Source organism: Zingiber officinale, chromosome 6A (assembly GCF_018446385.1).
Source record: "Zingiber officinale cultivar Zhangliang chromosome 6A, Zo_v1.1, whole genome shotgun sequence".
Classification (NCBI taxonomy): Eukaryota; Viridiplantae; Streptophyta; class Magnoliopsida; order Zingiberales; family Zingiberaceae; genus Zingiber; species Zingiber officinale.
In genome coordinates, this window is record NC_055997.1 from 65,279,030 (window position 1) to 65,300,442 (window position 21,413).

General features: G+C 46.8%; 2 protein-coding genes across 2 annotated transcripts; one reads left to right on the plus strand and one right to left on the minus strand.

The window, feature by feature from the left end:
* Positions 1-8,281: 8,281 nt before the first annotated feature.
* Positions 8,282-12,205, plus strand: LOC121994865. The gene is made up of 7 exons (XM_042548759.1): positions 8,282-8,599; positions 8,843-9,080; positions 9,189-10,173; positions 10,224-10,284; positions 10,736-10,903; positions 11,015-11,155; positions 11,627-12,205. Exons 1-7 carry the CDS (start codon positions 8,282-8,284, stop codon positions 12,203-12,205), a joined length of 2,490 nt encoding a protein of 829 aa, XP_042404693.1.
* Positions 12,206-13,306: 1,101 nt separating this feature from the next.
* LOC121994866 (sal-like protein 3) lies at positions 13,307-18,227 on the minus strand. The gene is made up of 7 exons (XM_042548760.1): positions 18,218-18,227; positions 18,069-18,175; positions 17,829-17,969; positions 17,549-17,735; positions 17,151-17,485; positions 16,026-16,245; positions 13,307-13,890 (listed from the first exon to the last, which is right to left on the minus strand). Exons 1-7 carry the CDS (start codon positions 18,225-18,227, stop codon positions 13,307-13,309), a joined length of 1,584 nt encoding a protein of 527 aa, XP_042404694.1.
* Positions 18,228-21,413: the final 3,186 nt, after the last annotated feature.

Below are 21,413 nucleotides of genomic sequence, written 5' to 3' on the forward strand. Positions count from 1 at the left end.
GCCCTAGTTGCGGCTAGGTAAGGAAATCCTGGTCAGTGAGACTGAGCAAGGAAGTCCTGATAGGTGGGACTAGACAAGAAGACTTGGCAGATCAATTACACCAAGTGGGAAGATTAGGAAAGTTTGGAGGATCGGATGTCTAGCAACTCGATGGGTGTGGTCACATCAACGGTTTAGATGCCGAAGAATGGTCCAAGCGCCTGAAGTTGGATAACTCTACGATGAAGGGATCGGATAGGCCTTAGTTGAGGCTTCTTGGACTAGTCCAGGCACTTGGAATGGGCTATATAAGCACCTTCAACTAGCAGCTCAACAATAACAATTATTACTCATCGTCTACTTTCAAACAATGCTCGTGCTGCTCTGAAACTCCACTATGACACTGAAACGCTACTCCAACAAAAACTTCCAAGTCTATACTCTTTTAGGGTTGTCAGTATAATTGTTCATTTATTATTTGTTTCATTTCTTTAATTGTAATAGTATTTTATTATACTTAGCGAATCTTTGATATATTGTCCAACGAAAGTAATCAATAATTATGGACCTTGGAGTAGCAGCACAGGTTGTGAACCAAGTAAAAAAAAAGGTGTTAGCATTGTTTGTTATAATTTCATTTATGATGTTATCTCTTTAGTTTTTGAAAAATAATGAAAAAGTAAAACACGCTATTCACCCCCCTCTAGCGCTTCCTCCATTCTACAGAATGTGGAGTTGGCAAGAAACAAGTCCAAGTGAGTCACGGTTGATCGGACACATGGTAATTGGAAGTCTAGTGGAGAGTTGACAAGAGGAAAGTCCAAATCGGTTATGGTTGACTGGACACTTGGTGATAGGAAGTACAACGAGGAGTTAGCAAGAGGAAGTCTAAATAGGCCATGGAGGACCGGATACTTGGCATGAGTGAAGAAGTCTCGGTAGGTTGAGACCAACCAGATATTAAGAAATGATAAAGTCCCAACACATCAAGATTGACCGGATGTTGGGCAACAGAAAGTCTCAATGAATCAAGTGTTGACTATGTTTAGCAAAAATGTCCTAATAAGTTGAGGTCAATAAGATACAATGCAAGGTGAGAGTTTAGCCTTAAAAAAGCTAAAATAGAGGTAGCAATCGATTGCCAGGAATTAGCAATCAATTACTTACCCTCAACCTTGAAGTTGAATTTTGAGGTAATAAAGAAGGATGGCTGGTTGAACTGGCTGGTTAGACTGCTATCACTTGATTGGTGCAGTCAACTGGGTCAATATATTGGTGCAATCGACTAAACCAATCGATTAGTGGAATCGACTAGGCCAATTAACTGGTGCTTGGCAGAGTGTGTCACATGAACAGAATATTGTGGATTAGAATCAATTGGCTAGTTCGACTAGTGTCTAACTATTAATTAGTGCAATCGATTGCTCAAGTAAAAATAGTCATTCTGTAAGTTTAAATGGTCGACTTATAGTGTGACAATCGATTGGTGATAGGTGGAAATCAACCCAAGTAACAACCGTCAAAGAGGGTTTCGAGGGAAATTGAAGCAGCCGATCTTTGAGATGTTAGAGACGAAGTGCTGTTGTATTTCCAGTTATTAAGAGATATTCCAAAGCCATAATAAAGTGTTCAACGCGAAGATTCATTCTTTTATTGTGTTATATTTACATTGTTCTTATTTCTATCTTTGTTTTCATTTGTGTATTGCTTTGTATATAATAAGTGGTGTAAGAGATTTCTCTGCCTCTAGAAGGTATCCGAGAAGGAGAAGGTTATTGTGGTAGTAAATCGCTAGGATTTGGCCTTGGATTAGTTGCTTTAAGAGGCGGATTCCAAGTAAAACCAAGATGTTGTGTATGTAGAGTCAAGTTTGATTCAAGTAGTCCGCTGTGCATTCAAACGATGAGCCCACAATTAAGGACGGAGCAATCAAAGTTATTCATCCTCTCTCTAACTTTGATAGGTCCTTTATGTATTCACTCTCTCTCTAACTTTGATAGGTCCTAACATAAAGGTACATCTAAGATCTCAGGGTTGATTCTCCTTTTGTTTTAGTGATTCTACTAGAGGTTTTGGGGTTGACCTTCAAATAGTCTTTTCCATATCACAAAGGTTTATTCAAGATCTTAGGATTAAATATTCCTTTATTCTCTATGGTTCGATTACAAATTTTAGTGTTTACCTTCATAAAGTTTCTCCTAGATCTAAATGGTTCGTCCAAAATCTTAGGATCAAGCCTCCCTAGTTCAATGGATCATCTAAAGGCTAAAGGTCAACTTTTTCAGACAATCTCTTCTAGACCTTAGAGGTCTGTCCAAAATTTGAAGATTAATTTCTCTTAGCCTCTCTTATACCTTGGATATCTATCCAAGGTTTTGAGACTGAGCTCCCTTTTAACCTCAATGCTTAGTCTAAAAGCTTCGGGGTTGGCCTTCATAAATCTCTCCTGAACTTTAAAAGCCTGCCTAAGGTCTTGAGATTGAGCTCTCCTTTAGTGTCAGTGTTTCGTCTATTCCTAGGGTCAACCTTCGAATAGTCTCTCTAGATCTCATAGCTTTCCCTTCGACAACTGACCTCTTTAGTGCACTAATAGGGATCTCTTTGATGGCCAACCTCTTGAACTCAACCCTACTCCCTTTTAATTCTGCTCCAAGAAGCTCTTTGGCAGCATGTATACCTCTCTAACAAGGTCTTGTTCCCTCTCGGCTTCGCTATTACGAAAGGTCTTTGAAGACCGACCTCTCCAACTTTACCTTATTACCTTTCGAGGCTCTGCCATTAGGGAAGTTCTTAGGTGGACAGCCTCTCCTACTCAACTTTATTCACCTCCATTAGAGATACTTTCTCTTTGATAGTCAACCTCTTCAATGACCTTTTCCAACTTAGCCTAGTTACTCGTAGAGGTAAACTTTAGCATCTTGTTAACTAGAATTCCCTAATTAAGCTTTGTATATCTCTGCTCGACTTGAAGGGGGCCTTCTCCTCGATCTCTCAACTTCAACCTCTCCAAGCTTTTCCCTTTGAACACTTCGAGCTCCCCAAACCCTCTATCCCATCCAAGTTCAATAGATTATAAGTCTTCTCAAGACAATTGCTACCGCCTATGCAGTTGTTAGTGATAAGTGAACATGGCTCACAATCATCATTTCTATTATTAAGAGCGAAAGCAGTTGACATTAACAGAGGCAACTAGAAGTAATGGCCATTGAATTGAAATTAATGACAACGATTGAAATTAATGACTAAATGATTGAATGATAAGTATCAGAGAGGTCTAGCAGAAAAAAATGGCACTCTTTGATGTATATTCACATACACTCATTTTATCGATCCCACGTGATAGATTTATAGCATTAATCAGGGATTAATTTCCGACGAAGCCAATGGAAATATTCTCCCATATGATAGTCTATTTAATTTTCTGATTCATCTCTCTATATATGGTTGTGGGGCCGATCGTATAGGACATCCGAGGTTTGTGTGTTACCTTTTACGCGACATACACTCATTTTATCTCTCCTAAGGTTTTTGTGCAATGGTAAGAGATGAGACAAACTTCCTAAATAATAAAGATTCAAGTATCACCTAGGGTATATTATATCTTAGGAGTTTAAAAAATTTATGATGTTGGACCGTCCTGTTGGTCTGGATAGCATGAAAACTAAAACGATGCAAAATAGTAACCACTCACAGTGAATCGCTGGAGACATCGCTGAAGAACCACCGATCGATGAAGGGGTTGCCACTGTCGGAAGTATGATCACGGAGTTGCCGGAAAGCGCTTCAAGGTTCACGAGCCAAATCCCAGCCTCTGGATGCTCTCCCTTTGCTCGCACACGATCACCTCACAGCTTGGCAGTGCTCTCTGATCACCTTCGCAAAAACCTTCTGCTCTCTCCTCGGATCTGTTCTTGGACACTTCTTTTATAGGAAGGTTGAGGAAGACAAAGGGGAAAGGACGCCCCTTCGTCTCCCTAGTGTTTGCAGCAAACAGCCGTTTGCAGCAACGAAAGAGACGAACCCTTTCATCTCCTGTAACGCCCAACATCTCCCACTCGTCCAAGTCAATCCATAAGGTTATATGGTCACATAGACCATGTCAGTCACATAGACTACAAGGTGATCATGTCACGAAGACCAGAGCGACATTAGTCACAAAGACCAAATAAGTCACATAGATTTTATGAGGATCAAGTCACGAAGACCAAAGCAAATTAGTCACAAAGACCAAATAAGTCACATGGACTTTATGAAGATCAAGTCACAAAGACCAGATCAGAACATCCATTCCATACATTAGGGAAAATGGTTCGTGCGACAGCAAGCACAGTGAGCATTCAATTGCTAAGAAGATTGTTACACCTTACTTAGCTGCTCCATAGAACGAATCAGAGACATAAATGTCCATAGAACAAATCAGAGACATAAATGGCTTGCCTTTATCCCAGATTAAATTATTTACATCATTATGAACATCTCTAATCCCTCATATTAACCATATGTCAAGAGCATGTTCAACATCTCCAATCAAACAAATTATTCACAATTACATTTTATGTACTGAATTAAAAATGTAACTGGTACCAGTGAATAAATGTCACAGATGTAAATCAATCTTAATCTTTCTTTTTAGCTAGAATCTATTCATTCTAATCAGTCGCTTTCCTAGTTATGCTCCATAGACCGAATCATCCATAGCTAATAGAAAACATGCTAAAGTAGTAGACACTAATCAGAACTTCAAGTAGACAACTAAATAGTCACTTAGGGTAAGATCGATATTAACTTATAATCTCAAGGGTCTCACATAGTAGAGAAGTAGGGATCCATTCTCCTACTACCTTTCTTGTCGCCATAGCACATGTGGTATGAATCACATGCTACGATGTTATTCTCTTTACCAAAAAGAGCGTATGTTTTTCTCAAAATTTAACATCGTACAGATTTCGATCTAGACATTCCCAATGTCTAATCCTAAATTCAACATATGAATTCTAATATGGCCTTAAGCAGATTCAGTAAATGGTGGGTGTATTTACTCCAATCATTACACAAATGATATCATCTTAACACAAATATCAAGGCGACTGATACGGTGCATGATCGTGGGGTCAGAAAGCTGATGTGGTCAGAAGTCAAGCCTGTGAGATAATCAAAAGTCAAGCTTACGTTGTGGTAAAAAGTCAAGCTTACGTTGCGGTCAGAAGTCAAGCTTAAGTAGCGGTCAGAAGTTTGGCCTACATGGAGGTCAAAAGTCCTGCCTACGTGTTCAAAGGGCTCGGTTGTAGGATGGTCCGGGCTGGGCACAAGTGACATTCAGGAGTTAGACCTATAGTCCGGGCCGGGCACAAGTGACGTTCAGGAGTTAGGCCTATGGTCCGGGCCGGGCACAAGTGACGTTCGGGAGTTAGGCCTATGAGGCAAGTAGGGATTTGGAAGCCAGGATACAGGTCAGGACTGATAGTCTGGCGGCACAGGATACAGGGACCGAAGCGTACAGGTCGGGATGTGCCAGCCAAGGATACAGTCCGACACTTATAGCCATGTGGCACAGGATACAGGGACCGAAGCATACAGGTCGGGATGTGCCAGCCAAGGGTACAGTCCGGGACTTATAGCCTTGCGGCACAGGATACAGGGACCGAAGCGTACAGGTCGGGATGTGCCAGCCAAGGATACAGGTCAGGACTTATAGCCTTGCGGCACAAAGTACAGGGATCAAAGCGTACAGGTTGGGATGTGCCAGCCAAGGATACAGGTCAGGACTGATAGCCTGGCGGCACAGGATACAGGGACAGAAGCGTACAGGTCAGGATGTACCAGCCAAGGATACAGGTCGGAACTTATAGCCTTGCGATACAGAGTACAGGGATCAAAGTATATAAGTCGGGATGGGCCAACCAAGGATGCAGGTCGGTACTTATAGCCTTGCGGCACAAGAACAAGATAAACGGACCGAGGCTTACAGGTCAGGATTTAGGTCAAGCGGAATTGGACTGAGGAGTACAGGTCGGGTTAGGCGGAATCAGACTAAGACGTACAGATTAGGTCAGACAAGGAAGGTGTACATGCCAAGCTACAGGACAAGCAGAACTAAACTAAGGCATACAGGTCGCGACTCACAAAATAAGGCAAGGCAGGGGTTCGCAGGATAAGATGGGTCGGGCAGTGACGGACACACAGGTCAAGGGTTGTGAAGCGGCAAGTGCAGGTCAGGAAAGATAGGTTGACACCTACAGGACAAGAATGGCGGACACAAGGACCCACTCCAGGGTTAACAGGTCGGGGAAAGCATACATGACAAACATGCGTAGGTTGAGTGGCGTGAAACAGTAAACGCAGGATAGCTACGGGTCTATGCCCACGGGCCGGGGCCAGCAAATAAGAAGAGCCAGTACAGAGATAATGGAATGAGGAGGCCGGGCACTACACGATAAGCAAGCCAGGGAATCGTAATAACCTGTCAGGGAATAATCACCGTCTGTCAGAGAATATGCCAATGGTCTAGTGCTCACCACTCGCTGATTCCTTCCTAGACCTATAGGAGAACGCCACATGTCATTCACCGCGAGACAAAGTCTGACATCCAACATTCCCTAACACCCGTTAGACTCCAGAAGCACCCATTGCAGTATAAAAAGGAATGCTTTGTCCCTTATACAGGTACGCTCTCTCATCTTTTGGCACTCATTTTCTACTTTTCGTCCTTTCTTTGTATTTCTGGGAAAAAAGTACCTGACTTGAGCGTCGGAGGGCCTGACCCGGGGACTTTTTCCCTGGTTCTTGGTCTCTAACGTAAAGGGGCTTGTCTGAGTGTGCGCAGGGCCCTCGCGTCATCAACCCGGTCATCACCCCCGTCATCCACCCGTGTGAGCCCTTCCGGCGGATGCCAGATCGAACAAGCTTCGCAGTAACTTTCCGTCAACATCGACTCCAGCACTGTCCGCCTCTGTCTGACTCAGCTTCCAGACGGGATCAAATTTGGCGCCGTCTGTGGGAAACACAACTACCTGTTCTAGAACATGATGATGGAGGACTCGGGATGAATCAACGTGACCATGACTGCGAGAGAATATGAGCTCTTCAAGGATGCCAAGAAGCGGGCGGCCACAGAAAAGCAGCAAACTACCACCTCCCGACCAAAAAAGTTGCCGGAGGTTTCTAAAGAACCTACTCATGCCTCTGATCGAGGCTCTAAGAGAAAACAACCTCTGGACTTTCCTCCTGCCTTCTATAGAGAGTTGGGCTTAGGATACTATCAACCAGGCCCTGGATGCTATAGTCGTAAGGAGCAGCCACAAGTCTCAGTGGCTGAGAGTTCTTTACCCAGGGATTCGAAGAAAGGGAAGTCTATCATCCCGCATGAAGAACGCCGGTTGGAACCGGAAGAGAAAGTGCCTTTCTCTTCCAAAATCTTGGAAGAGAAGCTACCCAAAGGGTACCGACCCCCTGCTATTGGGGAATATGACGGAAGTAAAGATCCTGAGGATCATCTCTGCAAGTTCAAGAACGCGGCCCTGCTACACTAGTATAGCGACGCCGTCAAATGCCGTGTTCCTGAACACTCTATCGGACTCTGCCTAAAAATGGTTTGATGGACTGTCACACGGGTCCATCACCTGCTTCTCCGACTTTAAGATTGCTTTTCCTGCGCCATTTCGCCAGCAGCAGGAAGTACCAGAAAATCGACCACTGCTTGTTCGCTCTCAAGCAAGGGTCTGCTGAGCCGTTGAGAAGCTACATCAAGCGTTTTAATCAAGTGTCCGAGGACGGTCCCTCGGCCACATCTGAAATACTTATGAGCGCCTTCTCCCACGGGCTGACCGAGGGAGAGTTCTTTAGGGATCTCATCAGAAATCTTGTAAAGAATTTGACGAGATGTTGGAGAAGGTGGCCAGCTACATCAACGTGGAGGAGGCACAGGAAGCGCGAAGGAAGGCGGACAAGCCACCTCCTGCCACTAACAGACAGGAGAGAAGAACGCCTCAACCGCCTGCTCAGCCTCTCCCACGTGCTAGGGACGCCCGACCGACTTTCCATCCCGGTCAGGACGCCCGATCGGTACCACGTGTAGCCGCAATCCAGATCCCCCGACCTAGACCCTGGGGACCACATTACTGTACTTACCACCGGTCGCACACACATTCCACCAGTGATTGTGCGCAATTTTCAAGAGACTCCTGTCGTGCTGCTGAGCTGGGCCTACCACCCCCAGAGCTAGCGCCTCAAGTCCAGAGAATGATGGAGGAGAGACACGGCGGGGCCAGCCAGCCGACCTTGAGCAGACCAAGGAGGCCCTAGCATGTCGCATCAAGGGCACACTAGGGAGCCAGGAGAGGCTCGTGAGGCCGAGAACAGAGGCAACGCGGTCATCCGAGACATAGGCATGATCTCCGGAGGTCCTACTGACAGAGATTCAGGTCGGGCGCGCAAGTCTCATGAGCGCCGGCTGGAGATTCATGCTGTAGGGTGTAGCCAGGAGCAAGCTGCTGGTCCAGTCATCAGCTTCAGACCGCAGGACCTGGAAGGACTAGATCTGCCCCATGATGATGCTCTCATCATCAAAGCCATTATAGCCAATAGCCGAGTGGCCAGAGTCTTCGTGGATACTGGTAGCTCTGTAAATGTCTTGTTCAGATCAGCTTTCGAAGAAATGTAGATTGACGCCAGTGAGCTCCAACCGGTGGCTACTTCCCTATATGGCTTTACTGGTAACGAAGTGAGGCCCATGGGTCAGATCAAGCCGACCATATCTTTGGGAAGTGAGCCATTAATCAGAACCAGGAGGAGCACCTTCCTTGTAGTTGACTCGCCCTCTTCTTACAACGTCATTTTGGGCTGACCGGCCTTGCATGAATTTCAGGCGGCGGTTTCTACATTTCATCAGAAGATCAAATTCCCGGTCGGCGATCAAGTCGGGGAAGTTAGGGGAGAACAACGGGTCTCTGAGAGATGCTACATTGACATGATCAAAGTAGAAGCTCGCAAAGCACAGAGGACTCAGGATGGGGCTGTGCACGCCATCCAAGAAGAGCCCCTGCCCATAGCTGAAGAACCCATTACCTGGGAGGAAGTCCAGCTATATCCTGAACATCCAGAGAGTCTTACTCGAGTAGCGAATGACTTACCTCCCGAGCTCAAAGAAGAACTGATCTAGTGCCTGGCCCGCAATAGAGATGTCTTTGCCTGGTCCACTAAAGAATTACCAGGGGTCAAGCCTGAAGTGGCGGAGCACAAGTTGCATCTCCTGCCTGATGCCCAACTTGTAAAGCAAAAGAAGAGAAATTTTTCGGATGACCAAAATAAAATTATCAAAGCTGAAGTGGACCAGCTCAGGAAAGTAGGGCATGTTCGAGAAGTACAATTCCCGTCCTGTCTTTCCAATGTGGTCTTAGTAGCCAAGCCTAATAATAAATGGAGGGTCTGCATAGACTTCCGGGATCTCAACAAAGCCATCCCTAAAGATTGCTATCCCCTGCCTAGAATTGATCAGCTGGTGGACTCAACTGCTGGCTACGAAAGAATCTACATACTGGATGCTTATCAGGGGTACCATCAAATCCCCCTGGCCGTGGAAGACCAAGAGAAGGCCAGTTTCATTACGGCTGATGGTACTTTCTGCTACACCGTCATGGCTTTTGGGCTCAGGAATGCCGGAGCTACTTATCAGAGGATGATGGACAAGATCTTCCGGGAGCAGGCCAGGCGCAATGTGGAAGTTTATATAGATGACATACTCATCAAATCTCCCTTAGCTGCAAATCTGATAACCGATGTAGAAAAGACCTGCGACACCCTGCAACAGTATGGGTTGAAGTTAAATCCCTTGAAATGCCTATTTGAAGCTAAGGGAGGGAAGTTCTTCGGCTATCTCGTCACTGAGCGAGGAATCGAAGTCAACCCAGAAAAGGTCCGAGCACTCTGGGATATGAAGGCTCCCCAGAGTTTGAAGAATGCCCAGAAGCTGGTCGACAGGATAACAACCCTAACCCGTTTTATCTCCAAGTCAGCAGACAAAGTGGCGCCCTTCTTCAAAGTTCTCCGAAAAGCTTCTAAGTTCCAATGGGATGAAGAATACACACGGGCCTTTGAAGAGTTAAAGAAGTATTTGGAGACCTTGCCCTCTTTATTCAAGCTTGTCACTGGAGAACCAATCTGGGTTTACCTCTCTACCACCCCTGAGGCCGTGGGGCGGTATTAGTAAAAGAACAAGATAATGCACAACGACCGGTGTATTTTTTCAGTCATCTATTAAAGGGAGCTGAGTCTCGATACACAGCTCTAGAAAAGATGGTCTATGGATTGGTATTCATGGCTCGGCATTTGAGGCCCTCTTTCCTGGCTCATCCTATCACAGTCTTGACAAACAACACCATGGGTAAAGCCCTTACCAATGTCGAGGTTGCAGGCCGGCTCATTAAGTGGGCAATCAAGTTAGGAGAATACAATATCACCTATCAGCCTCGCATGATTATCAAAGCACATGCCCTGGCTGATTTCCTGACCGAAGTTCACCAGACTGACTCAGAGGAAACCTAGAAAGTATATGTAGATGGGTTAGCTACACATCAGGGGAGTGGTGTCAAAGTTCTTCTGATATCTCCTCAGGAAGATATCTTGCAGCTGGTTGTGCGGCTGAACCAGAGGCACTAATAATAAAGCAGAGTATGAAGCTCTATTGGCGGGTCTGCAGGTAGCCCGACATATAGGAGCCGCTCGAGTTATCATTTATTTAGACTCTCAATTAGTAACTCAGCAAGTAACTGGCAACTTTGAGATCAATTGCGACAAGCTGCAAGTATACCGGGAGGCTTATGAGAAGATGAAAGAAGAGTTCAAGGAGGTCACGGTCAGCAAGATTCCCAAAGCAGAAAATGGCAGAACTGATGAATTAGCCAAAATGGCCAGTTCTTTAACTACCTGGGTACTGGATAGGTCAATAGAACAGACTTTTCTCATAACCCAGATAGATTTGCAAAATAACCAGGATGAGATTATTGATTGGAGAGCACCCATGATTAGCTATCTTCGATAGGGCACCTTGCCAATAGACCTGGAACAGGCGCGGCTGGTCAGGAAAAGGACTCATGCCTACACCATGGTAGGAGATCAACTATACAAGCGGGCGTTCTCTAGGCCTTTACTCAAATATATCAGCATAGAAGAGGCAGATCAGGTCCTGCGAGAGATGCATCTGGGGTGTTGTGACAGTCATGCTGGAGGTCGAACATTAGCTCGTAAGGTGTTGTTGGCTGGATATTTTTGGCCCTCTCTACAGAGGGATGCCCAACAGCTAGTGAATACTTGCCTGCCTTGTCAGAAACATCAAAATCTAACACATATGCCTACCTTAGTGTTAAAGACATCTATAGTTTCATGCCCCTTCGATCAGTGGGGTATGGACATTGTCGGACCCTTCCCTATAACATTCAGTCAAAGGCGATTCTTGCTGGTAGCCGTGGACTACTTCTCCAAGTGGATGGAAGCCGAAGCTTTGGCCAGGATTATTGAGGGAGTAGTTATTCAATTTTTCTAGAGGAACATTATGTGCAGATTTGGCATACCCCACAAGCTAGTATCAGACAATGGAAGACAGTTTCAAGGTCGGAAGATCCAGGCTTGATGTCAGGGATTCGATATTATTCAGGCCTTCACCTCTGTAGCATATCCACAAAGTAATGGGCAGATCAAGGTTATCAATAGAGAAATCGTACGAGGACTTAAAGTGAAGCTGGATCATGTCGGAGGAGATTGGGTGGAGGAGCTGCAAAGTGTTCTCTGGACGTACCGTACGACACCTCGGGAAAGCACAGGTCTTACTTCGTTCCACCTGGTCTACGGCAGTGAAGCAGTGGTACCTGTGGAGATCGGGGTGCCTTCAACTAGAAGAATGCTATATGACAAAGAGAACGCCGAGCGACGACTGGCCGAGCTGGATCTCATTACTGAAACTCGCGAACAAACAGCAGCCCAGCTATTTGTTTATCGACAAAGGATGAGGCAGAATTATGACAAGAAGGTGGTTCCTCGCTTCTTCGGAGACGAAGACCTGGTCTGGAAGCGAGTAAAACCTGTGGGAGACGTAACTAAGCTAGCACCTCAATGGGATGGGCCCTACAAAGTTATTAAAAAGTTAGCATCAGGCGCATACTACTTGCAGGATGACCAAGGTAGGAGTCTAGAGCGGCCCTGGAGCGCTAACTACCTTCGACCTTATCGCACCTAGAAAACTACATGGTGAGCAAAACCCGGTTCCTAAGTGTAGGGCCGAGGAAGAGTAGGGCAGGTCGGGAATACATTAACTAGCCAGTAAAAGTGTTTGCCCGATCAAGATTGTTACACCCTTATCTTTTGTAAATCATTGAAAAAGCAGATGATCAGAAGCGAAATGCAACATTCATTATAGGAGAATAGTTCAAGTTACATAATGTACAAGTACAAACTACTTGAAAGCAGAAGAAACTTCATCAGGCATCTCGTCCAAGATTTGATGATAATCCAAAAAATCTACGGGAGGGGCAGACTTGAGGTATCCTTGTTCATATAGTTGTCGCATAGCCCCTGCCGCACCAGAAGATACAGAGACCACGAAGTGGTCTTCTACCTGAACACTGAATTCTGGAGAATAGAGGTAGGCCTCTCGGCTCTACCTGCAGCGTTCGTCTTCTCCTGCTTTGTATATCTCCAGAGTTGAAGTAATTCCAGAAAGGCCAGAGCGGGCCTGGAACGTTCAGCCTTCAGGGCCACTAGTTCGGCAGTCTAGGATTCCAGAGTCTAGCTCTGTTCTTGTAGGAGGGCCTCTTTAGATTTTAGCTCCTGAGTCAGCTGATCTACATTTTGCTTATAGAGACCCTCAGCCTGACTCTTTTCATCATGAAGGGCTCGGAGCTCCTGGTTGGCCGTCCGTAGAGCTTGACAATGCTGAATGTTGGCCCTCTTCAAGGCTTTTATTTCAGCCCTTTGAGCACGGCCGACCACTGCCGGGTCATTCAATTGCAACTCCAGCTCGACCACCTTGTCCGATAGCACCTTATTACGGTGATAATTAAGGTGGAGTGTGTGATTTATCATTATCGATTCAGCATGAGCCTGAACCAAAGAAAGAAAGGGTTTAAGAAGGTGGAAGAAGTTTTGCCACATGAATAGGTAGAGCTCACCTGGACATACAACTCAGAAAACCTATCCATCCTGTCTGGTATGGATAGATTCTCCATCAGTTGAAAGCTTTGCTCCCAACAGGTAGCCATTTCGCCTCTTAGAGTAAGATGACTCGTGGGAGCATCCTTTTGTCGCCTCAGCTCTGACCCGAAGGCTTGGTGGAATAATATTAGCGGTAAGAGAGACCTTGCAGCTGTGGAGCTGAGGCCGTAGGGGGGAAGGCAGCAGGGTGAGATGGACCTGGTCGTGATTCATCCGGCAGGGGGGTAGCTGAAGGACCTGCCGTGTCACCCGACACTTGGAAAGGAGTATGGACAGGCTCAGAGGAAGGAGGTGCAGCCTGTTCCTGTGCACATGTGGCAGGAGGATCTGCAGCAGTCGTAGGACTGGGGGTCGGTGCAGGAAGAATGGGGGATCGGGGAACTGGATCAGCAAATGGGTGGCTAGTGTCTCCAGCAGCGCCTCCAGCAGATGGGTGGCTAACTCCTCCAGCAGAGGGGCGACCAGCGCCTCCAGCATCCAGGTCTGGTTCTAGTTGAATGCACCTTCTGCGGAATCTCAAGGGTTGGTCATCCGAATTTGAGTCTCCAGGAGGAGAGCAAGATCGTCGGGCTGGAGGGGTAGCCGTTCTGGTAGGTTCAGTGGCAAGGTGGGCCTGCCAGGATGCCCGTGAAGCTGCTTGAAAGGAAGGACTGGCGGAGGGAATATCATCTAATCCTGAAGGAGGCCGAGGGGTCGGTCGGATGGAGGGTCCTGAGGATGTATGAGAGGCAGACTAGGGAGCTGATTGGGGGTTGACTGAGTGGCGGTGGCAGTTGTTCCTAGTCGGGCAGGGGCAGAATGGGGGAGAGGTCTCCTAGCCAGTATGATTCGGCTCCTGCGCATTATTTCCTACTCGCTAATGGGAAGAGGTTGGACTTCTGAAGCGCAAAGCAGGGTGGTGGCTGCAAAGGGAGAAGCGAAATTGTAGTGACCACGTCAGAAAATAGAGCAGAATAATTCAAGGTCAGGCAGTAGAATAATTCAAGGTTAGGCACAATTTACCTAGAGAACGAGGCAACTCAAAAGAAGAGATGCAGCTCAGCCTGAAGAAGGACAATACGTCTTCAGATAGTAGCCTTGTCAAATCCAATCGCCAGCATCTGAGCTGAGCCAGAGCGTCTATGAAGAGGGGATCATTGCTGAAGTCTCCCACATAGGGTAACACAGGGAGGATTCATTGCCATCGACTGGGCCACTCCACCGCAGAAGGAAACTTGAGGAAGAAATATTTATCTTTCCAGGTAGGTTCAGATAAAGGGATGGGATAGAAGAAGGTGGTTCGGGTGCGGCCCTAGAAGCGGAACAGACCCTCACTGTGTTGGCATGGAGTAAAGAAATAATGAAACAAGCGGGCTGACCAGGAAAGTTCGCAAACTTCGCACAGAACCACGACGCCACACAAAATCCGTATGGAATTGGGAGTCAGCCAGCCTAAAGAGATTCAGAAATAGCGGCTTACATCAGAGAATAAAGGATGAATGGGGAACCTGAGACCTGCCACAAATTGTTCCTTATAAAAGGTGATGTAGCTTGTGGGAGGAGCAGAAGCCTAGTGTAGGGTGGTGGGAATAATGATGTGCATGTCTCTGGAGACCCCATAGGTGAAGCGAAGATCGTCCAGATCCATACCATCAAAAGTTGAGACTTCAGGAGGGAAAATGATGTTGGGGAAGGCCATGAGGAAAACTTAAGTGGAAGCCAGGAATAAAAAGATGAAGCAGAGAGCATAGGGTACAAGGAAGCAAGGAAGCGGAAGGAGTAGAGAGTGATAACAGAGGTAGCGCAGAGGAAAAAGTTCCATGAAGTGGCGGCGATGACCTATTTATAGCTGAAACCCACAAGGGCAAAATGGCCAAACTGCCATCTAACGGCCCGTAATAAAAGCAGCTCAATAAGAGGAGCCGTCGGATTTTCATCAGAAATGAGGCTACTATAGATGGTCCGATATACGAGGGGCATCATGCGTTACCTTGGGAAAGAATGGTGTTGCATGACGAAGCGGTATGGGTCCCTTGGTAAGTAGGTTTTTAGTTTCGTCAAGGGAAGAATTTAGCTCGGGAGCCAGTTTTGTTAAGGGATGAATCTAGCTTGGGAGCCAGTTTCGTTAAAGGATAAATCCAGCTCGGGAGCCAGCTCGGGACACTGAAAGAGCAGAGTCCCGAGGCAAAGGCATTAGTCAGAACATCATCAAGCTCACAATAAATCCCAGTTCAGGGAAATAACCATATCGTAGGTCGGGGAGTGAGCTGATCGAAGGTCGGGAAATGAATAATTCTCGGGTTGGGAAATAAACAAATCCTAGGGCGAGAAATAAACAAATCCCAGGTCAGGAAACACACAAATCCCAGGTTGGAAAACAAATAGATTTCAGGACGAAGAACCAGTAGATCTGGGAAACAGATCCCGTGATGAAAAATAAGTAACTCTGAGATCAGGGAATACGCAACCGAGAATTCTCAAAACCGAGAGGCTCGCTAAAGAATTTCCTAAGTTTAGGCCAGTTTAGACAAACATAGATCGAGGGATTTTAAATTTTAAACATAAGTTTATGCTAGTTCTAACACCTTTAAGCACACGAGCTGGTCTGTCAAATTTTAAATTTACACATAGAGAGGATTACATTAAGGCTGAGGGCCTGGAGGAAGCACATCACTCGGAAGAGGAGCTGGAAGAGTCAAAAAGTCGTTGTCATCAGTGAAAGATAGGAAGGCTTCATCGGGAACTTCTTGCAGCAGGCGCTCCCTGTCCAGGAAGTTAGCTGGGGACAGAGCGAAGAATTCTTTACTCAAACAGTTGGCACACTGCGCCCACATCCCTGTAGCAGAGCATCCGGTCGGCAAAATCACCTATCTTCTTCTGGAACAAGGGAGACTTGATATAAGAAATTCGATAAGCTTCGAGACGATCGCCTTCACCTGATCTGTACTCCACCAGTTCCACCTTCACTTTCTCTGTAGAGGCCAGGGCCAGTGCCTTCTCTTGCTTTAAGGTGGACGCCTCCGTCTGTGCTTTGTGGAGATATGCCTGAAGGGACTTAATGGTGGCCTGGTCCTGATCTTGCTGAGCCTTGAAAATCTTCTCTCAGTTAGCACTAGCAGCCAGGTCTGCTTGGACAACCTCCAGGTCTTTTTGTAGGGTTGTATGAGACTCCTGGAGTGCCTTCAGATCTGCAGAAAGAGAAGCCAGCTTGGAATTCTTCTCCTTCAGCTCATCCGCCAACTGACAGCGATGTTGCCCCTCTGAATTCAGTCTAGAATCGCTGGTCTACAGGGCCGCTTGTAGCTCTTTTATCTTGTCGGTGGACTCCTGGGCCAAGTCGCGAGCAGACTGAGCAAACTCCCCCACCGCATGCAGATAGAGTCCAGAGGGTCAAACGAGTCACGGGGAGTTAGCGGCAATTCCAATTCTCGAAGAAGAGCCTTCAAGGAATCTATTTCTCAGAGAAGGTTAGCGGCAAAATTAGTCAAGCACAGGCCATTAGAGCAGGCCTGCTCGGTAATAAGAAGAAAATCAGAAATAAGGCCAGAATTAAGTTGAGAAAAAGGGAAAATCACCAATATAATATGTCGGGCGGCCAGATCCAAACTCTCCCACCGAGAGCCTCCACAAAATTGCTCGGTGGCGGATCGCCAAAGGGCGGCTAAGTCACCGTGTAGAGAAATTTTGCCATGAATCGAAGGGACGTCTACCTCCGCCGAAGTCCCCACTGGGTCTGATTCTAATACGACCACAGAGGGCAGGTGCCAAGAGGCTGTGAAATCCCGCTCATTCCTCTGAGGCCGTGCTTGGGTATGGGCGGCTGATGGGGAGGAGGTGGCCGGGAAAGCAGAGGGGATCGTAGAGCTCTCGGGCTGGTCTCCGGCAGCTCCAGCAGAAAGACCGACCTGCTCAGGAGTAGGGGCCGGGATTTCTACCACTCGGGGAGATTCTTGGGTAGAAGCTTCGACTGTTTATGGTTGTACTCGGGGAACCTTGGAGGTCTGTCCGAGGGGAGGAAGCGGAGAAGAAGAGGCCGCAGGAGCGACTCTCTTATGCTTGCGCTTAAGTCGCAGGCGTTTGTCTAGAGGAGGAGAGGGAGCCCGCTCTTCCTCGACGGGCTCCAGAGCTGCAGGGATAGCTTCAGAAGGGCCCGCTGGCAGAAGCAGTGGGGTGGAGGACTCTGAATGTTCCCCCGCGCTTGCGATTTCATGAGAGGAAGTAGCCGAAGGGGTAGTCAAGCCCTTCTCAACCTCCTCACCCACAGCCTTCAGAAGATCACTGGGCATTCGGGCGAATCCCTTAGAGTAGGCTCGGAACATAGCAGCCTCTGCAAAGCAAAAAGAAAACACCTCAGTTAGCAAAGACTAGCAGAAGGAAAGTAAAATCTTACCAAATGGAGCTCCTATTTCTGCGGGGGCCGGGCTGAGTCCGAAGAAGTGCAAAAAACCTTCTTGCAGTATCACAAAGAGGAGAAGTTGGACTCCCTGTATCTTCTCGGAGGCAGTGTGAGAGGTAGGATGATGGGTATGATCGTACAATTCAAAGGAGGAAGGATGAGTGGAACGCCAATTAGTCGGCTAGGATACTGGCACAGGCAGTCTGATAAAAAAGAAACGAGACTTCCAACCCTTATTGGAGGAGGGTAGATCAGAGAAGAATTTACACCTAACCCGGGATTGCACCATGAACACACCGAGCTCAGAGCGTTTCAGAGAATAAAAGTGGTGGAAGAGTTGGGCGGTCAGGGAGATCTTGTACACCCAACAGAGGATAATCATGCTGCAAATAACACGAATAGAGTTGGGTGTAAACTGTGAGAGTGGAATACCAAAATAATGGCTTAGAGAAGAGAAAAGAGGATGAAGAGGAAAGCGGAGACCTCCCAAGAGTTGGTCTTTAAAGAAGGTTACAAAGCCCTTGGGAGGGGAAGAAGGGTGCTCAGTCGGTCTGGGAGCACGCAGCTGGTAATCAGTCGTAAGGTGCAGGCTTTCTTGAATCATGGCTAGGTCGCTATCATCTAAATCGGAAATGTAATACGAATACCAGGGTGTTATATTACCTTCCGCCATTGGAAAATAGAGTAAGGAGGAGGATAGAGACGAAAAAAAGAAGCGCTTGTAAGTAGCAATAAGGGAAGAACTTAAGAGACGGGGCAAGAAGCGACAGGGCCGTAGAGTGATATCAAGGTGAGAAGGCGACGGCGGACAACCTTTAGGGTTTATAAAGCCAAAAACCCTAGGAAGCCTCGAAAAGGAGAGAAGGAATGATGCGGTGAGGCATCGGATCTAGGGTCGCGTGTTGAAAGGCGCTGATCAGCTACAGTGGCAGTAAGGGTTTGTGGGACACGTGTCGTTTCCCTAGGAAAGACATTAAAAAGGTCTTAATGATGGATGTGGCAAGGAAATCATAAAAAGGGATTTTCGTACGGTTACATGCCAGCGCGAAGACTATACATCAGAGGGGGAGGCAACCATGCGGTTACCTCGGGAAAAGCAAGGCCACACGTCATAATTGTGAAGCCACCTCGGGAAAGAGAGGAGAAAATGAAGGGACGCAAGAATTTGAATTTGGCGCTCCTTAAGGTTAAAAAATAAGTAAACACTGGTCTAATTAAAATTTGCTTGAGATGTTTGCAGGAAATATCGCAAGTACCAAGCAGCTGGCTAGACAACTATGTTGATACAGTCTGACCTGGCTGTTGTTTTGATGTTGACACTGATTTAAGTTTGTATCAGATATTAATTAATAATCAAGGTTGATCATGTGGAGAGGAAAAGTCCAAGTACGGATACTTGGCACCCAAGTCGGAGAGGGCTCGGTAGCTCGTTCTCCGGACTAGGTCAGAGAGGGCTCGGTAGCTCGTTCTCTGGACCGGACGAAGTCGGAGAGGGCTCGGTAGCTCGTTCTCCGGATTAGGCCAGAGAGGGCTCGGTAGCTCGTTCTCTGGACCGGACGAAGTCGGAGAGGGCTCGGCAGCTCGTTCTCTGGACTAGGTCAGAGAGGACTTGGTAGCTCGTTCTCTGGACCAGGAAGACGTTAGGGTTTAGGACTGGGAGGCTCTAAAACTAATAAAAGTACATTGGATCGGTCTGTTGATCGATCCAGTGATACTCTGGTTGTCTGGATCGGTCGGCAGACCGATCCAGTGATACATTAATCACCTGATCGATCTCGTGACCGATCAGTGACCACACAGAAAGTCTCTATGGGTTATCCGATCGGTCTGGGGACCGATCAGTAACCACACAGAAACATTTTGTGGGTTATCTGATCGGTCTACAGACCGATCAGAAAGAAGCGATCAGAAAGACGCTGGGGCTCAAAGCGATAGGGGGATGGGTCTGTGGACCAATCCACCCATAGGCTGATCGGTCCACAGATCGATCAGACTCTTCCCAGACCGATCAGGATGAGTCCTGATCGGTCCAGAGAGCTATGGATCGGTCTGTTGACCGATCCACAACATGTCGTTTGTTTCTGCTGCTTCTCTGATTTTTCTGATTCACTTCTGATTCACCTGATCAAATCATCTGCTGTGAGATTTTTGAGTTACAGGTTGCAGGTATCGTGCCATTGGTTAATTTCAAATGAAGCTCCATCAGAAGAATAAGAACAAGTGCCCTTTATGCTGTATTTCACTGCAGGTAATGTAATTCGAGCTTCAACGTTCACTGGCCGTGATCAGTTGGACTCTTGCTCATTGGTTCGAGCTCAGAGACACCAGTGAAGACCATGGATGGTATTGGTGTGAGTTCAGAGAACTAGATAAGAAGGAAGAGTGATTAGCGACGCCTGAGTTGGTTGCAGTGATTCGACACATGTGACAGTGATTCGAGACAGTGAAAGAGCAGAATAAGAAGGAAGAAGAGAGGTTTGCTAAGGATTTTGAAAACTCTCTGTCGACCAAAGCAAGGGTGTTGTGTGGTTGAGCTCTTGGCTGAGGAATCCTTCTGTCTTTGCGCGTTGCTTTCATTGTGGCTGTAAGTTTCATCTGTTCATTCTTTTAGCCACAAAACCTCTGTAAGTCCTGTGCTTCATCTTCAAATCTATTCTGTGACTTTTGTGGAGAGGTTACTCCACCGAGAAGGAGAAGTTCTTAGCCGGAATTTCTCCGGGGTGTGATCTACCGAACGATCAAGGGTTCGTCCACCTTACGGACACGCCGAGGAGTAGGGGCAAGTTATCCCCGAACCTCGTACATACTTGTGTAAGCTGTGGTTTGTGTTTCTTTCCTTGCATCAGTTTTCTTTTTGTTTATTTCCGTTGTGCTAACAAGCTTTTGTGAGGAATTGTTTGAGTTTTTAGTGGAGGCTATTCACACCCTCCCTCTCTAGCCATCCGAAGGTCCTAACAAGTGGTATCAGAGCTTGGTGCTCTTCATCCGGAGTAACACCCGAAAGAGCAAGAAGATGGCTATGAAGGAAGACTTTAGTACCAATCGCCCACCCTACTTCGATGGAGCGGACTTCCAATATTGGAAGAGCCGTATGAAGTATTATCTCAAGACCGATATCTCCATGTGGTTCTCGGTCAAGGAAGGATTCACACCTCCGAAGGACGAAGAAGGTAAGGAACTAGAATCGTCGAGGTGGTCCGCCGAGCAAACTCGCAAAGGACAAGCCGATGCCAAGGCGGTGGTCACACTACAATGTGGAATAGCCAAAGATCAACTTGTCAAGGTAGGTCCATTTGTGAGTGCAAAGGATTTGTGGAACAAACTCATCGAGCTCCAAGAAGGAACTCGAGACTCTCGGATCGCCAAGAGAGACTTGTTCCTAAACCAACTACAAAATCTCACCATGAAGGAGAACGAAACGGTAAGTGAACTACACGGAAGGTTCAAAGAGATCATCAATGGTCTTCATTCCGTGGATGAACGCGTAGAGAATCGCGATCTCGTAAGTTACGCTCTCAAAGCATTCCCAAGGAATGCCTTGTGGTCATCTATGGTAGATGCCTACAAGGTTTTCAAGGACCTTTCAATTGTTAAGTTAGATGAATTCTTTTGTGAAATGGAACTTCATGAGCTTGCTAACAAAGGTCAAAAAGAGAAAGGTATTGCTTTAGTTGTAGGAGAAAAGAGCAAGGATGGAAGAAGGAAGAAAGAAAAGAAGAAGGAGAAAGAAATTCCTACATCCTCATCCTCCTCCGAGTCTGATGATGAAGGAGGATCATCATCAAGCGAGATGGCCAACTTCGTGAGAAGAATCATGAGAAGAAGCCGGAGATACAAAGGGAAAGGTAAGTCTATTGAT

Excerpts from the sequence above, each read along its gene's own strand:
- LOC121994865 (XM_042548759.1), top strand. The coding sequence starts at position 8,282 with ATGTCGCATCAAGGGCACACTAGGGAGCCAGGAGAGGCTCGTGAGGCC. Across the intron at positions 10,174-10,223 it reads ACCCCTGAGGCCGTGGGGCG|TCATCTATTAAAGGGAGCTG; the intron begins GTATTAGTAAAA and ends GTATTTTTTCAG. Across the intron at positions 11,156-11,626 it reads GCATAGAAGAGGCAGATCAG|GCCTTCACCTCTGTAGCATA; the intron begins GTCCTGCGAGAG and ends GATATTATTCAG.
- LOC121994866 (XM_042548760.1), bottom strand. Across the intron at positions 17,486-17,548 it reads AGAAATAGGAGCTCCATTTG|AGGCTGCTATGTTCCGAGCC; the intron begins GTAAGATTTTAC and ends TTTGCTTTGCAG. Across the intron at positions 16,246-17,150 it reads CCCTCGGACAGACCTCCAAG|GCTCAGCAAGATCAGGACCA; the intron begins GTTCCCCGAGTA and ends AAGATTTTCAAG.